Raw genomic sequence first — 17,843 nt, 5'->3', positions numbered from 1 at the left:
TGGTGGGGAGCAGGTGCTCAGGATCTTCTGCAGGCAGGTTCCAAATACTCACTGGAAATTGGATGTCACTTCGAGTTACTGGAGCTGCTCAGCACAAACTGCAGGTCAGGACATCGACATCAGGCAAAGACACTGCAGGGATTCCTTTCCCAGCAAGGATGAGAGCATTCACATCAGCTCAGAGAGTTGTTTCTTGCTTTAAAATGACCCAAAAGGTAGAGTTAAAGTGAAAGAAGGAAAAAAAATCCAAACAACAGCCTGGAGGGAATCTTGCTATTCCACAGGAATTCTGGAGCACAGTTTACTTTTGTGTTTTGCTGAGGCCTTGCTCCATCTGTATTTGCTTTTTATTCTTCTTTGCTTTCAGTCATGGAAATGGACATCTTGATTAAAGCTGTTCTTCCAGTGAGGAGGCAGAATGTAGCATCATTTAATCTGAGATTTTCCATGAATGTCTCAAAGCAAAAAGAAAAAAATAAATTCATCATGGGTTAGCTATTAGAATAAAGAATTTATTTGGGTTATGGCTTATTGAGGGGGCTCACCATTGCTGGTTTTATATTTGCCTCTTCCTAGTTTCCAAAGGGGTGCTGGGTTTGCTTTCAAACTGTAACCATGTTGAATGGGGAGAGGATGGAAAGATGCAGAGGAGGAAAATCTCAGCAAGTGCCCTAAGCTCCACTCTGAGCCTCCAGCTGGGAGCTTTACTTTAGAGAGCAGAATAAAAATAACCAAACATTGGGCTCAGTAAGACAACGTGATCAAGGAATTGGCAACTGAGATCTTGAGCTTTTTCTGTTATTTTTCCCATTTCTGCTGTTTACTCTTCATTTGCCAGCGGAAAGCAGGTAAGAAGTCCAGAGAGGGAAGAGCAGCACAGGAGCCAGCATTTACTCAGGTCAAGGAAGAAAGTTATCCTCAGTCCAGCCCTCAGCCAGGCAGGTCTGGAGCTCTGTGCCAGCCCCAGCAAGGACTGCAGGGCAGAGGTGCCTGAGACCCAACACACACAGTTCAACATCCAGAGCCAGAGTGAGGTTTGGGACAGCAGGGGCATGACAGCAAATGCAGGAGCACGTCCCAGGTACCAGCACTGGCCTTGTGCCTTCAGCCATCCCCACTAAATGTCATTTTCCCCATTGCAAACTCCACTGGTCTTCCCATGGGAACATCCCACACACCCTTTCTCCTTCACTCCGTTTTTTCCTTCCCACCCTTCAAAGAAGCAGTGTTTATTTGGCTTGAGCCCCTAAGCAGAGCTTGGATGGGTTTATGAGCTCTATGCCTGAACCCACAGACAATTACAAACGTGGCTGGCTGCCTGGCTTTGTTAATTAGCCACCAGCAATGCTTCATTTTCCCCTCTGCGGTTTCCTTGTGAATTAGTAGGGCACTGCTCATTAGTTCTCTTCCTCTTTGGGATGCCACAGTTGAACATTATGGCATCCAGACATGCCAGTGAGCTGAGAGCATAAGTTTGATTTGTTTGGACAATAACAAAGTGCTAGTTGCATTTAGATAATTAAACAAAATAACAGCAAACCTATTTTGGACTGTTGCAATCTGCCCTTCCTTGTCCCAGTGCTCCATTTTCTTGTTTCCTGATTTGCTGGAAACAAAGATTGGAGTAAGTGTCCTCAATAATTTCTTGGTTTTGCTTTGAAATATTAAATTTCTCTTCCACTGAATCTGGTTTGGTCTAGTGGGTGTCAGCTGATGGGACAACACCCTGGCAGTGATGATGTGCAGCAAGTCAGCACATGCCAGTTTGGGCTCAGTTCAACCAGAAACAGCACTTCCAGCAACTTGATGCTTATTTAATAACACAAAATAACAGCAGTAGCAACCAGGGTGGTAAAATAATGTTTTATTCCATGAATGAACAAACACTACCATGCCACATCCTAAAGTTCTTTCTACAAAAGATTGTGGACAGAGCAGATTTTTACATTTCTCAGTTCAAGTTCATTTCAGGCTCTCAAGCCTGTTCAGCGTAGCAAAATCTGGGCACGCAGCATTCTCATGGTCTATTTGGCATTTTGCCAGATAAAGCAGATTTACACTGTAGTTCTTGTTCACACAATGTCGATGCACTGTAAATTAAAGGAGATAATCCCAACCAAACTAGGTAATTTCTGTGGTTTATCAATATATTTTTTTTCATGATGGTCAAAGTACAACCAACATTCAAAGCTTAAAATAAAGGTAAGAAAAAAGACACACTAAAGAACACAATGGAAACATCATCATTGCTGTCAGGGTGTGAGTTTACCCACAGTACTATGTAAAAAGTAGGAACTGGCATTGACATTCAAGCTGTTAAAACAAGAAAAGAAATTACAATAATTGTTATATTTCCAAGCTAGTGCTTCTAAGGAGTCCTGATCAGCAAAGAAGTGTTACCGCATGCATGTCGAACACAAGACTAATATTGGATTGGGGATCTGACAAAGAGCTGACTTACATTCCTTTATATACAACAAAATGAAATATACAGTATTAATACTGGCTGTACATTTGGTCAGAATATTTTACAAGGAGCGACACTGTCAAAATTGTGATGACGCAGAACGTGGAAGTGGATGGACGTTGGATTCCTTTCTGACAGCTGAATGTTTTCAGAAGTTTTAAAAGTTGCTTTCCACTGCTAAAATGAACAGTTATACCTTATAAGCAAAAAAAATCCTATTTTCTTCTTTTTTCTTTTCTTTTATGGTTGTCAAATCTAGTGCAAACAGAAGAGATAATTAAATGTGTTTGGAATATGCTAATCATTGACCTGGAATAAAACTAAGTCACTGACAGCATGTGCAATGAATCTCTGCACATTGTCTCTGTTTAAATGGCTTTATAAGATGATCTATGAGGTCTGTGGCACAAATTCCTGTACCACAGCCTCACCTAGCTGTTCCCTAGCAGGTTACCAACCATTTGTTCCAACACTAAAGAAAGAGGAAGAATAATCATGACTGTCGCATATTTTTCTACATCTCAATAAAAAATACTTCAATGTAAGCTGATTGAGCTTATTTATGTGCATATTTTTCAAGGCTGCCAAAGAAAATACTCAATCTTGCTGGCAAGAGATATTTTGGGAACTCAAGAGTGAGTTTTGCTTTGCTTTATTTCAATTTTAATGTCTGGGTAGCTCAAGTCCCATTGCCTCATTAGACCCCTGAAGTCTAAAGTGAGTTGGTTAATCTGTTTTATGTTTTTTCCCCATCCAGAACAAGCTGAGAAGCTAATAAGGTAAGCATGAGACCCAATGAACAACAGAAGTAAAAGCCATACAGAACGAACAAAACAATTACAGGAAGGTAAAGATCAGTGTAACTATAGCAATATTTCACACAATTGGATTTGTGTATCCTTCAGCAATGACAAACCTCCTGAAGATGGGAAAGAGCAGGCAAGTGTATGAATCTGTATCCTTTAAAATAATTGTGCTATAATCTTCTCCATGTATTAGATTAGATTTTTTTTTTCTGACACCGTGTGATGCTAACTATAGTAACCTTAATGTGGATGATGGATTTCACTGCTACTGCTTGACTGCTTGACTGCAAAGAGACATTAAATCTTCCAGTCCTCAAAGTGGTTTCTTGGGGTGCTCCTTCAAGTTCAACATCTCGTCATTTTCGCTCTAGAAGTCATTTTGTGGCAAACAAAAAACACACAAAAATAAAAAAGAAAAAAAAAGGAAAAAAAAAGAAAAAATCCCAAAGAAAAATAAGATGTTGGTTGTGATGGATTTACTTCAGACAGCAGTTTCTGCTGAGTTCACCATGCTTAATGTTCTTCCATTTAGGAAGGAGTTGCTGTCAAGTAAAGCAGAGGAGCTGCTTTCAGTTTTTGTTGGTTTTTTTGTTTTGTTTTTTTCTTTTTTTTTTAAATACATGCTAACAACATCTCTTTCTTCAGGAAAACGATCCAGTTGCATATTGTCAGAGAGATCTGCCTTGTGCTTAGCACGGACAAGTAGTGTTAATCATCCTCCTCCTCCTCTTTCAGTGGGGCGAGTGGCAGTTTGTCTGGAACCTGGAAACACTCCACAAAGAAGTTGACAATGGACTGGTACAAGTGCTGCTCAGATGCTGCATTGCTGAAGTAATGGCTTTGATCAGGGTAAATCTGAAAAAAACGAGGTAAATACACAGCTTTTAGAGCTTGAAATCTCAGGACTGAGCACCCACACCTGCAGCTTGAGCTGCGAACCCACTGCATCTGCTCAGCATCACAGGGCTTCCCATGGATGAGTTCCAGGGGAATTTGGGCACCACAGGGCTCTGAGTGCAGATTTGCACTTCCTTCACAAGTTATTTCTTGGGGCAGAGGATTTTCCAATTAATTCCATTCTGAACAGGTTCAGCCTAAGAAGAGCCAGCCCACAATTTCCTTGTGAAAACCAAAAAAAGTGCAGTTTTGGAAAGAAATGGCATCAGGTTAAATTGACTAAAATGAGGGCTTTAAAGGAAAAATGTCATTAGGTTAAAAAATTAATAAATATTGCTGGAGAAGTAGTTACATTGAAAAAACCAAATTATGAATCCAGAAATGAAATAGCTCAAACCCAACTTTTCATTTAAATGGAGCAGGTAACTTGAAGAAATGTGGGAGGATCATAATGGGTTGTCTGGGCAGGGATGCTAGGGTGGGGTCATTTTGAAAGATTTAATAGCTTGGACATGGACCATGAAAAACAGAGATATAATTTGGTGGAAAGTGCTGTGCCATTCTCAGTGGGATGTCAGATTTAAGTGACACATATCTTCGTAACTTTTCTGGTTGATTTAATTTAGAACCCTGCTTCCCAAAAATCCATCCTGAATTTCTTCTGTTGTTCCTAAAGAAAGCCAACAGGCATAAATTCCTTAGAGATATCTCTCACAACCTAATTTACTGTAATTCAATGATTGTTCTACAAATGTCCAGACCAAAACACTGATGTCACATATAACAGAAACATGTTATCTGCTGGTGCTATTTCTACTGCCAGGCTGAGTTTGAAAGTGGTTTTTCAAACCTTGCTTAATAACAGCAGTTTGAGTTCAAATAGGGAAATAACTGTTCAAACAGGAAAAAAAATATACTGTACCTGCAAGCTGTAATTAGCCTTTGCTCTAATTAGGTGTGTGATAAGGTCCGTAGTATGCTGAAAATGGATTTTTTCTGTAAAAACAGATTGCAATCATTAAAAAGACAAATTTAATTAACAAAAATCGAAGCTATCACAAACATAATGAGCTCAGATGATGGGCTAACTTACCATCAGCAGTAGCATGAATGATCAAAAATGTCTGTTCCTTTAGTAATGAGACTCTGTGTGATAATCTGCTGATCTGTGAAGGTAAAGGTTGCAATAAGATTAAAAAACTTGCTAGAAATTAGCAATTTATATGGAGGGAATAGAGCTGCTTATTTCCATTTAATACTTTATCACCTGGATAACAAGCAGACACCAGCACAGCATATTCTCCTGGCTGCTTCTATAAATCTAGAGGTAAAACAGACCCCCATCCTGTGCTGGCAGGGCAGTGTCAGCAGCAGGAACATGTTAGAGACCCTCCTCTGTTCTGATAATGTTCAATAAAAGCCTGAACTGTAGAATACATGGGAAATATCAAAGTGAATAAAAACACCAATGAAAAGAGTGCCCAGGTGTCTATGCCTGAGAACACTTCACGGATCTGGAGGGACTTTGGTGTGGTTTGAAAGTCAAACCTCAATGAGTTTTGACAGCTCTGATACAAAATTCAAGTGTCCACTGCTGAGAACACCTTTGCCCTCATCTGTCCTTCAGATGCACAATACAAATACAATTACTAAAAGAACAAAAAGCTTTTACATTAATGTTGAGCTTATGAGTGCAAAATTTGAGACAATGAACTCAGAGTTTAGGTCAGCAGGATGAACTTCCCTTCTGAGGGCACATCTGCTTTCTCCATGAGAACTTTGCTGCCTTCAGGTCTTCTGGCTGGAGACAAGGCTTAGAAGCTGACTTAAATTTTCTTTATAAAAGATTTTGTTTATGTGACTATTCCTTATGATCAGGTTCTGCCTCCAAGCAATTTCAGCACAGGACCCAACTGATCCCATCACGTGTATTAAACAATGTCTTTATTAACTGGTGCTGCGTCTCCTTTTCCATGCTCTGGCACAGAGTTCTGCCTATCTGAATATCACAAAGTTTGAGAAAGTCAATCTGAGTTTCTCTTGAATTTGTTTATCTCAGAGAGAATCAAAGTGGCAAGATCATTGGCAAGAACTTTCCAGGAGGTCATGACACCGTGTCCTCTTGGGCACATCTGAGTCACTCAGCTCTTCCAATCTCCAAAACTGTATTTACCCAATTTAGAGAGGCAGACACGAGGGCCAATCAATAAAAACTTTATCCATGATTACTATTAAGACAAGAAAAGCAGTAAGCAGGCTGAAGGACACCTTCACTAGTGAGTCCCTCTTGCATAACCTTGCTTCCAAAGCAGAGCCCATGGAGGGAGAGTTCAGCTCACATTTGATCAGGGAAATGCAGTGTCCATGCAGTTACCTCGTATGCTCTGTTATCAACCCCGAGCAAGCCCAAGTATCGTTCAGAAAAGGCTGAAGCTTGAAGAGAAAAAATGAAAATATCACTTTCAGTCATGAATACACCAGTGCTTCAGAGTCAAAAGAGAAAAAAGGGTTTATGGTCACTCCTAAAAACACACAGAATATAAACCAAACAGGATCTTGGGAAAGAAAGATGGTAAGTGGGAAAGGATAGGGAAGAAACATAATTTGTGTTCAGCAGGAGGGTCTGTGGGCTGAGGAATGGGATTTACCATATAGTCTGAAGTCTGTCACTGGGGAAAGAGCAGCTCCACAGGTGAACACCTGGTTGTCTTCACCAGCTGGAAGCATGTAAGTGCTCAGGTAACCACCATAATCCTGGAACAGAAAGGGAACAGGGTGTCAGTACTCCTGCTGCTTTTGGGTACAGAAACAGGGCAGCTGAGACCTTGCAGCAAACGCTTGGCAATTACAGAGCCTTGAACACCTTGCCCTGGAAAAACACAAAAACAAGGGATGTCTCCACATGGCTGCCACATGGTTGTGCTGGCCTTTTTAATCTCCCTTTATAGCTATAGCCCTAACCAGATATGTTACCTCTCCAAAATATTTACCCCAGACTTTCTCTACTTAAAATGAGCATCAGAGTTTCTGCAGTGTCTGCTGCCAGCCTGTTAACAATTCCCTGCAGAGATGCTGCTGTACGTGCAGATCTCTTCACACCCACTCCAAGCCTTTGTCTCCCACAGCAAACAATTTCTACTCTCATCTCAAACTGTGTGTACTTTACAGTGGCTGTTTCCCAGCCAGGTACACATGGCAAATCAGGCTCAGAAACCCACAGGGTTGTTGTACACGTGAGTTAGATGTACCCATGTTCCCTCAGGCTTTAGGAGAGAAGGTGAAAATGAAATGGAAGTTTGCAATGGGAGAAAATAATGAACTGTCTGATGACGTTTTCTGAGCAACAGTCACTTTTTGCACTTGGAAGTTAATTTTTAAAAAGTCATTGATGAATACATTGGTGAAATGAAAGCTTACACCTTTAACATCACTGAGCAAGGTGCAGTCTATCCCCAAAATAAATAATAATAAAGAAGTAATCACTGACATAGTCAATAAATCAGGATTTAGCACAGCTGTTTATCCATATCAGCCAGCTGGGACAGCATAGAGGAGCAATGGCAAAACATTACCTTCCCAAACACACCAACTCTTGTTTTATCAATGAAATGCTCCTGCAGCATTGTCCTAGAACATGAGAGAGGAAAAGCATGGGTTAAAAATATATTTCCCTTCAATAGCAAAACCAGTGTGATTTTCATCAGCTTTAAATTAAACTGGACCCAAAAAAATCACAGAATGGTTTGAGCTGAAAGGGACCTTAAAGATCATCCACTTCTAACCTCTCTGCCATGGGCAGGGACACTTCCACTATCCCAGGTTGCTCCAAGCCCCATCCCACCTGGCCTTGGACACTGCCAGGGATGGGGCAGCCACAGCTCCTCTGGGCAATCTGTTCCAGTTCTCACACCTTCACAGTTAAGAATTTCTTCCCAATATCCAATCTAAACCTGCCCTTTTTCAGTTTAGAGCCCTTTCCCCTTGATGCAGACAATCTAAATCACACCGGTCCAAGCTGCTTTCACCCAGGTCTGTCTGATTTAATCTTGCAAACTCATGTGTTGGATTTGACCAAGCAATGGCAACAAATAACCTGCACTACCTCTGCAAGCCATAACAAGCTATTGCACAGCTATTGCAATACTCTGATAGTGGTTTTAACGTGATTATGTGCAGAATAAATCTAACAATATGACGGGACTTGACATTTAGGGTTTTGCCCTGGTTATTCTGTTTAAAAAGTTTAAGGATTTAAAGATGGATTTTTTTCCCAACAACCAGGCAAGCAAAAGATTAATGTAGGAACAGATATTCAAGCTTGCTTGTTTGTAGCAGTATGACTGTACAGAGCTAAAAATAAATAGGCTTTGAGCATGTGATACAGATAAGTGTGCTCTAATTTAGCTCTGTTTAAGGCTTGTTTTCCTCCCTCTGCTCTGGCTGACATGAGCTCCCTCTCACACACAGCTCCAATCGTGCAGCTCCATTGCTCCCATCTCCTTGCTCCTCCTACCCACCATCACAGCAACCGGCACTAATGAGGTTAATTATCTCAATGAATTAATTCCTTCAATGACAGTGCCACTCACCGGACAGCTTCCAGCTGATCCTTCTCCTCCAAGAGGCCCAGCCTCCTCTTGACCTCGTGCAGCAGCTTGGCTCCCTGGAAGCCGCTGCCGCGGCCGTCGAACTTGAGCACGATGGCGTTGTGCGAGCTGACCATGACGCTCTCCCACGTCACCTCGAACCTCTCCGTCACGATCTGGCTGCCAGGAGTCCCATCCCTGCGACAGAAACGGACATCAAGGATGGACAATGGCACCAAACACCCTCCCCAGGGCTGGGGCATTGCTGTGGGATGGGTATCACCTTTTATCTTCTCTGTGCCAGGGTCGGGATTGAACGTGCGAGATGGTATTTCTTGTTCGGGCTCAGATTTTATTAATTCTTATCTCTGTTACAGTGAATTCTACAGCACTTCAAGCTCACAAGCTAAAAAATGGCTCTTATCTCTCTCTCTGTCCAATAAGGATAAACTGTCCAATTAAGAAATGACACCTAAATTATTTTTACTTTTAACCCAATAAACAACCATCTGTGGCCTGCGATGTGGGATTTTTTATCCAGTTACAGAATACCACCTAGACCCATGAGGAAGAAGATGAAAAAGAAGGAAATCACCACCCTAAAACCCTCATCTTGCTTTATATATATTACTATATTCTATATTCACCCTTCTGCTTAGGGTTTGATCCTGTACAGAGGAAACTGTTTTGAGAAATACAGACTCCAGCCACGGAGCTCAGAAGAAACAAGGCATTATGATGATAACTTTAAGCAATAATTTAGGGCTGGATTACTGTAGAGCCACTGAAATTTTTATCTACTTTTTTTGTAATTTTTGGGATTTTCAGAGACACCAGGCACTTCACTGCAGGACTTCAATGCACATGTGGCTCCAGTCATTTGCATTTATCCAAGAGAGACCCCAGCCCACCCAGCTCCAGAGGCAGCCTAATCAAGTGATGAGAACCAATCTTCCTCGAGCACTGGGATAATGAAGCACATTTTCTCCACAGTAATTCTGTGATGCAATGACAGCTCCCTGCAGTGGCTTTGCCCCTCACGGAGAGCTGTGCAGGGTGGCACAGGCATTCACCAGCATTCATCCCTGCTGCAGGAGGCTTTTCTCTCATGGGGCATTCCCTGGCAGGCAGCAATGGATGCACTGGGATGCAGCCAGGGCCAAATGGGTTCATCCAAGGTCAGCGAATTCCCTCCTGCAGTTTCCTTCCAAATTGCCAAAAAAAACCCCTCAGTAATGTGTATTGTGATTACTAAATGTTGCATAAAGAAATACCCATCTGTTCTGCCCGCCAGGAGAAAAACCTACCCATCTAATAGAAATGTTTACTTTGTGGAGATATTCAAAGGTTTCCAGCTCTGTCTTTACTGCCACTTCAGCAAACACCAGCACTTACAAGGGAATGATTTCTGCATAAGGGCACCTAAAATTTATGCTCTAGTAAGGCTGACTGAATTCCACTCTTAAATTACCTGTTAATCACAAAGTGGGTGCCCTAAGCACTGGGACAGAAAGTCAACATACTTCTTGTATTCCTCCTCCTCCCGTTTCTGCCCCACAAATGATTGAAGTGTACATGAGACACCCTCACAAAATCCACAATTTACTCTGCAGGATTTGAACAGGGTGCCCTCCTGGGAGCTGAAAACCCTGGCTCAAACATGGGAAAGAAGGGATGCACATCTGGCCTCTCCCAGCTGTGAAGCGAGACAGGGCAGGGACCAACGTGCTGGACTCTGGAATTCCTTATATAAAACATATCTTAAAAGTTCCTGACCATGGCCAAGGTTTCCAAGCTGCCCTGATAATGTGAACAGAAAAAAAGGACAAGCAAGAACTTACACAACCAAAAGCAGGGGGTAGTGTGCAGTGTCCGCAAAGGTCGCTGGCTTTAAGATCTGCATTGGCAATCCTAAGCAAAAAAAGAACAAATAACAACATATCTTCAATGTGGGAATGCTGACATGAGTCCCATAGATTTTTCTGGTGTTTTGGCCACAGATGAGTAGGAGCAAAATGGCTTTTCTTCAGAGGCTGTGGCAAACATCACCTAAAAACACAGATGTTGCCAAAGAAAAGGCCCATATTGTGATAGCTGAGGTGACAAGAAATGTAAATGGGGACTACAGTGAGAGCTGCTCAGTCATGCATCACTTTTACAGCATTCAATTAACATCTGTCAATAGCAATAATTTTCCTTTTTTGGCAGCTAGATGAGTGACGTAGAGAGAAATCAATATTTCAGGGCAGCAGAGAAAGGAGGAAAATTGGCAATGAAAATGGTAATTTAAAACCCAATTAAGTATGGTGGCTGGGGGAGAGAAGTAGAATTATTTTGCTGTAATGATGTGAAGACAAGGGAGAAACAAGTATTTTAATCCTAATTTCCAAATGGTTAAATTTTGTTGTAAACAGGAGGCAAAGCCCAAGTTGTTGTAGTGGTACAGAACCAATGTGAAATCACCAAAACTCCTTTTAACTGAATGTCATTTCTGTGGCTTGGTATCAGTATCCAAACTGCCTCCATACAAACACTCTCTGCATCAACGACAGCACGTTCATTTTTGAAATGCTAACTACAATCTAGATTAGCAAAGGCCCAGCAATTAAATCGGTATTAGGAGCATTTTCAGTAGATTAATACACAGATTAGCAGCTCGGTTTAAGTGGTTTGCTTTGCAATCGTTCCCTGACACTCTGCCTAATTAGTTATTCCATCTGAATGCTAATAGCTGCAAATTGGATCAATGGCCCAGGGACAGCCAAAAAGGCCATTGCTTGACTTTAAATATTACTAAGTGCTATGTGCAGTGTTCCTAAGGCTAAAAAGCTTTGGAAACACAGGCATGGCACAGCAGAATGGCCACGTGGCTGTGGCCAGTTTGCATTTACCACACACAAGTATATTTTTGGTTAAATAAGCAGAATTGCAATGAAGCCTGCATTTAAAAAATTTAGTATCAAGCTGAGTTATCCCTAATAAACTGCCAGTCTCACATGAGCTGGCTCATGGAGGGAAATATGGGCTCTTTACCCATCCTTTCCTGTCCATAAAAGCTGGAAGTGCCCGTCTGTTCCTGTTATTTTATGCACTGGTTTATGTTCCTTATGCCCATGTGGCAAACAGAACATTTTAGGGCCATTGTTATTCTTTTCAAATGGCAACCATCTCTCAGCCTTTGCTTCACATTTTATAACACATGGGAATGGCTGAAATCAGTAACCTGGCCCCAGCACAGCTCTCTGCTTTCACTTCACTGCCTGTGGCCTGAGAAATTCCCTCCTTCCTGCCATGGGAAACATTATGGGCCACACGTTGAACCCACAGTCTTTGGGGCTTTTTTCTAGAGCTGCCACCACACATGCAGGCTGGGATTTTGGGGAGCCTTTGTGCCTCTCTGAGTAGGTGGATTTTCCCCACATATGGGGAAGGTATCTGCTTACAGCCAGAGATGTTTTTTAGGTTGTTTCAGGTACAGCTACAGAGACAGGATTACATTTTGGCTGTTTACCACCAGGCTTTTCTCTCTCTCTTTTCTCGTCTCTCTCTCTCATATATATATGTATGAATGATTATACAAATGATAGAAATAACACACCAGCTCCAGGTGCAGACTGCTCCAAGAGTCTGCTTTCTTTGCTCCAGGTGGAATCTCCTTTGTCTTTTCTCATAAAGCTTTTTCTGTTTTTTAAACCCCCCCAAATCATATGGCATTTTTGAAGAATCTTGAGTGACTGCAATGGGCAGTCATGAGAGAGCCATCTTCATTCACTGCAGCTCAGATTGGGCACTGAGCCACAGTTGCAAGCAGCAAGAACACACATTATCCCACTCCAAACCCATTTCAAATGACACACACACACCCAGGGCAAATGCATCCAACAATGGGGCGCCCTACCATGTCATTTCCTAGAGTGGCTTTTTCTTCACAAAGAAAGTTTTAAGAGGAAAAAAATCTCCTACCCTATCATTTTGCTTTTCTTGAGCTGAATTCTCATCAAATTCTGCCTCTGTAATAACCTCCTCGTGTAGCACATTCCAGGAGAGTGCTTTGTAAACTGTGTGAGTTTATTGAGATTCAAAGTAATTTTTCCTCCTGCCAGTCTACCCAGGATGGCTCTATCATTTCACAGCTATAGCAGTGAAAGAGAGAAAAATAAGTGAGAAGAAAGGTGCTACTTACTGTAATCATCTATCTTGATTTCCATGTATTCTACCTTAGGCATTTGCCTGTCATTTACAGCCAGCTGCACATTTTCATTTACCTCCAGCTCAAAAATTTCTGAAAGAAGAAGGACAAGATCACAAAAACTTTTGACACAGTTTGTGAAAATGCTTTTTATGGTCACGTTGACATATATAAAACAAGTTTCCTTACAAACAGATGTCTAATTCAGTTAAATCTTCCAAGTTCTGCATAGGCAAAAAGCCATACTCCTGAAATCAGTGACATTCAGTGATTTGCAGGAGCAGGGAGGGGGACCTGCTGTGTTGGGACACTACCATGGGTCAGACATCCACCCACCATGCAAAGAGAGATCTCACATGAAGAGTCCTCAAGTCTGTGTCCAAGTCACAGATCATAAATAAGAAGGGGAGGAAACTATGGAGGGCTTCAGCCAAGGTTGTGCTGCTGTGCAAGACAGAATCCATGGGAAGGAAAGCCATGGGGAGAGGAGAGTGGACAAAGCTCATCAAACCTGCAGTGTCAGGTTTTAGAGCAGTCTTGACTTTTGGAGTGCTTCAAAAATTTTCATTTTGCTTGTGTGTCTTACCCAAGGACTGCCTGGGTCAGAAATAGAGGATTCTTCTCCTTGCTGGGATTTAACTTTATTCCCTATGCTGGCCATGTGCTCTACCTGCTGAGGCTCTTCTAGAAGCCACCTCCAGCACCAGAAAGAATCAGTCCTTCCCAGCTGGTAGGGAAAGGGCCCCTCTTCAGGAGACACTTTGGGTTGAGTGTCTGACACGGTGGGAAAAGATCCTGAGCCCCATGGGGGGGAATTCAAGGGCTGGGGTTAGTGAATCCTGGTCTGCAGCAGTGCTCATTCCCCTGGCATCAGTCTAGATGTGAACCAGGGGGATCCAGGGCACTTTCTCTGCCATGTGAACCCAAGGAGGGTGTGAGATTTCACAGCACATTGTGTTTGTCACTGACTCTAACTTCCCTTTCCAGGCACACTGATAAATAGATGTGTAACCCCTCTGGTACCTGATTATCCTGCTCTCACTGCCCATCCCTGCTGGGCAGGCAGACAAAAACTTGCCCTCCCAGTTAATGTATTTCTTTCAGCAGTAGTTATTGATTCAGTGACTATTCACCCTGCTGCAAAGCCTGGCTCTTTATCAAAGCCACAACCCCCACAAAAGTGGCAAAGCAACAGCCTATTACGTTTAGTTAAATATTAAGATTCTCATTTAATTATGGCACACACAAGTAGCTTTATCAGCAGAAAGGGGCTTGCCACGTAGGGGAATTTAGTCAAGCCTTTTTATTTGTTCATATAATTGCATTCACAGAAAGCCAGGAAGACTGTGAAGGAAATAAAAAAGATTGGCATATCTCCTAAAGGACTTTCCTTTTCGCTTTAGGACCACAGGGAGCTTGAGTCTGTAGAGCACAAATGGTCATTGCTTAATTAAATGTAAGCATTCTCTAATATTCAGTGCAACTCGCTATTATCAGATTATTGCAGAATACAGAGTCAAACTCCCTTTTATAGAGTAATGGGCTCATATTAAATAAGTAAATTCAGTAGCATGCAACTGTCAGCTGCCCATTATTCAAAAGCAAGAGAATGAGGGGGAAAAAAGAAAAGAACCAGGGGAAAATGCTAATTGTATGCAGAAGATCATGAATTTCAGTAGAGGATGTGTTCTGCACATGACTAGATTGAGTTCTCTGTGCAATAGATGTTACCCATATGCATCTGTCAAAGTAAAACTAGTCCTGTGTGTTTTGTTTCAGTTTTTAAAGCCCTTCATTTGCTGTTTCTGTTTTTTTATTCACCTAGAAGTATTTCATAAAGCTGTTCAGGAGGGTACAACACCACTCATGAGAGCACTGGTATAGCCAGGCAGACACCTCCATGTCTCCAGTAAAATTAAGGTGTTTTATTTAAAGTGGGGGAGAAAAAAAAGTGACTTTGGAGCTGCAGGTCAGGGTGAAGGATCTCTCCTGGCTGAAATCAGCTGGGCTGCTCTGGAGTTATCCCTGGGGAGGGCACTGCCAGCCTCAGGCTCTGCTGGGAACAAGGACCTGACACTTCCTTGTGCAAAGAGCCTTTCCTGTGACACTCACTACCTCCAGAGGGAAATGAAGCAGGTCAGCATTTCACAGTAAATCTTTAGCATGAATGCCAAGTTTCTTGGTTTGATTGCTCTATCTTTTTTTTTATTTTTATTTTCTTTTTTTTTTTTTTTTTTTTTTGAGACAAGAGCAGTGAGTTGCTGCAAATCCAGATAAGTAAAACTGATACTTGATAAACTGGTATTAACTGTGTATACAGCAAATAGAAACAGAAGAAGGTGTTGCTTAGTACTTGAGTCACATCAGTCCCTGTAGTCCCTGACTGCAGTTAAGGCTGGGTTAAATTCTTTGTTAAAATGAAATTTTCCCATCAAAATGATGGGAGCAGATAAATCTTGGTTTCACATGAGACCCAGTGGCCCACTCTGCCAGAGTGGAACCCCAGAAAATCCATGGATTTTTGGACTCTACAGTGCCAGTCTGCTGATGGCTATAGAGAGAGCCAAATATTTTGAGGGAAGAAACCTGGCTTTGGAATAATTCCAGCTTTGCACTGATGCAGATGCAAATCATTAGCATGACAAAGCTTTTACCAAACAATAAGTGCTACAATCTCCATGGACAGATCAGGGAACCAGGCAGAGGCACCACTTGTGGGGCTCACTCCTCAGCCTTATCTCTGATAATTCACATCAGGGTGATTTTATTAAAACCACAGATAAGGATAAATATTTCTTATATTTCTCTTATCTCGTTATCTTTTTTTCTTACATATGGGACGCAAAGCAAAATCAGTGGAACGAAAGGAGAGAGATTGGAATGATGCATTTTTTGAGATAGAGGATAACAAACATCATGCCCCAGCCGGTGTGTTTTCACAAACAGCAGCTGTTGTGGTGGCAGTACAACAGCTCTGCAAGCCCCTCTGCCTTGCAGCAAACTTGCATTTGGGCAGAGTCTGGGGTCCCCAGGAGTGCAGGATTAGCAAAGAGCAGCTACATCTCACTGTCCTGCCTGGCTGCTTTCCTCTGAAGAGTTGCAAAGCTCAAGCCCGTCCTTACTCTGTGCGTCCGTGGTGTTGTGAACAGTCACCATCGGGACACGGGGACCTGGAAAAGGAGAAGAAAAGAACTTGGTTAAATCTCTGTCAAAGCACACACAGACACACGTGAACCTGCTTCTGCATTCCATGGAGCTGAAAGCTCTTGAGACTCGCTTTTCATGCAAGAGTAATCTAAAAAGCAAATCACCCTGGTGTTAGAAAGAGTTTATGACTAAATGACAGTACTGCAGACTCAAAGACAAGTGAGGTTTCAAAGCTCTTTCCCAACAGACCACTAATTGCATCTTTCCCTAATTTGTAAACATTATAATTAGCACAAACACAATTAAATCACTTGCCTTTAAAATTATTCTAATGACATCCAAACATCACAGCACAAAGCATTTACATTTTGTATGCTATGGATAAATATTGCTGTTTTGTAGATTATTTTTTCTTAATGAATTAAACACCAGCTTGCCTCTCACACTAAAAAATGCCACATATTCTGCCTTAAAATGCAACATTTGGGTATTGAAATCAGTGTTATACAAAGAGGATTATCATTACTATGCAGTGTACATGAGTGAACCACACAATTCAGTGCCACAGGATGCTGCAGCATTCAGGATGCCACAATTTTTACCACAGGATGCTGCAGGGTGCTTTAGTCCTTAGCACAGTGATCTGGGCTCATCTTCTTTTACAGAAAGCCATCAGGTGGCTGATGGAAATATGGGATGGAACATGAGATTCATATTATGGTTGTCAGCTTCCTTCTCCCTGTTGTCATCTGGGGACTGCTCTTGGAGACAGGACCCTGGGCCAAGCTGGGCTGGCCAGGACAGCCACTCACATGCTGCCCATACCTGCTTGTAGATTTTTCCTTGAGCCTGACAGTATTGCTCAGGAAGGTGGAAGTAGCCCTGCAGTGATGAAATGGTGAATTATTCACCTCACAGGCAGTGGATATCTTACTTTCCTTCCCTTTCCCCATAACCTGGCACAACAGCAGCAAGTGTGAGCAGCTGGGGGAATCTGTGTGCCCAGCAAAGACCCCAGGTGCAGGGCCAGGAGGCTCCCAAGCCATGAGCGTGGGCAGATCCCAGAATCAGAGATGGAAGGAATCACCCAGGCTGGAAAACACCTCTGAGATCACTGAGTCCAACCATTAACCCAGCACAGCCCACACTAAACCTGTCCCTGTGCCACATTCCCTTGTCTTTTAAACACCTCCAGAGGTGGTGGCTCCATCACTTCCCCGGGTGCCTGTTCCAATGCTTGGGAAACCTATTGGGTAAGAAATTTTTCCTAACGTCCAATTTAAACCTCCTCTGGTGAAACTTGAGGCCATTTCCTCTTGTCCTATCACTTATTCCTTGGGAGGAGGGATCAACTCCACCTGGCTGCACCTTCCTTTCAGGAGGCTGTAGAGAGTGATAACATCTCCCTGGGTTTCTTCTTCTCCAGGCTAAACATCCCCAGCTCCCCCAGCTGCTCCTCACAGGACTTGTGCTCCAGACCCCTCCCCAGCTCCATTCCCCTTCCCTGGACAGGCTCCAGCACCTCAGTGTCTTTCCTCTTGTGAGGGACCCAAAACTGAACACTGAACATCAAAAAACCCAACATTCTTAAAGCTTCAAAAGTAAGCCAGCTTTAAGAGACTGACATTCACTGAGATTTCAACCCTTTTAAATTACCTTCTTAAGCCCTTCAACCTACAAGCAAATCTCGTGGGATCATCACTTGTGCAATGGCAATTTGGGTAGGGCTGAGAAAATTCCCCTGAAATGCT

The 17,843-nt window shown here is 42.4% G+C and overlaps 1 protein-coding gene across 5 annotated transcripts in view; it reads right to left on the bottom strand.

The window, feature by feature from the left end:
• Window positions 1-1,849: 1,849 nt before the first annotated feature.
• DPP6 (dipeptidyl peptidase like 6) overlaps window positions 1,850-17,843 on the bottom strand; it is a 573,188-nt gene continuing 557,194 nt past the window's right edge. For all 5 annotated transcript variants that reach the window (XM_033053988.2, XM_033053997.2, XM_033053970.2 and 2 more), the window contains exons 17-26: window positions 16,068-16,115; window positions 12,940-13,038; window positions 10,598-10,667; window positions 8,760-8,954; window positions 7,743-7,797; window positions 6,819-6,924; window positions 6,545-6,603; window positions 5,264-5,336; window positions 5,093-5,166; window positions 1,850-4,128 (exon numbers count right to left, since the gene is read on the bottom strand). In XM_033053988.2, the coding sequence (XP_032909879.1) occupies window positions 3,982-4,128; window positions 5,093-5,166; window positions 5,264-5,336; window positions 6,545-6,603; window positions 6,819-6,924; window positions 7,743-7,797; window positions 8,760-8,954; window positions 10,598-10,667; window positions 12,940-13,038; window positions 16,068-16,115 (926 nt within the window). In that variant the 3' untranslated portion in view covers window positions 1,850-3,981. The remainder of the gene's footprint in view (window positions 4,129-5,092; window positions 5,167-5,263; window positions 5,337-6,544; window positions 6,604-6,818; window positions 6,925-7,742; window positions 7,798-8,759; window positions 8,955-10,597; window positions 10,668-12,939; window positions 13,039-16,067; window positions 16,116-17,843) is intronic.

This window comes from Catharus ustulatus, chromosome 1, assembly GCF_009819885.2.
Source record: "Catharus ustulatus isolate bCatUst1 chromosome 1, bCatUst1.pri.v2, whole genome shotgun sequence".
NCBI lineage: Eukaryota > Metazoa > Chordata > Aves > Passeriformes > Turdidae > Catharus > Catharus ustulatus.
The sequence above is the reverse complement of the archived record's forward strand: the minus strand, read 5'-3'. Positions and strand labels throughout refer to the sequence as shown.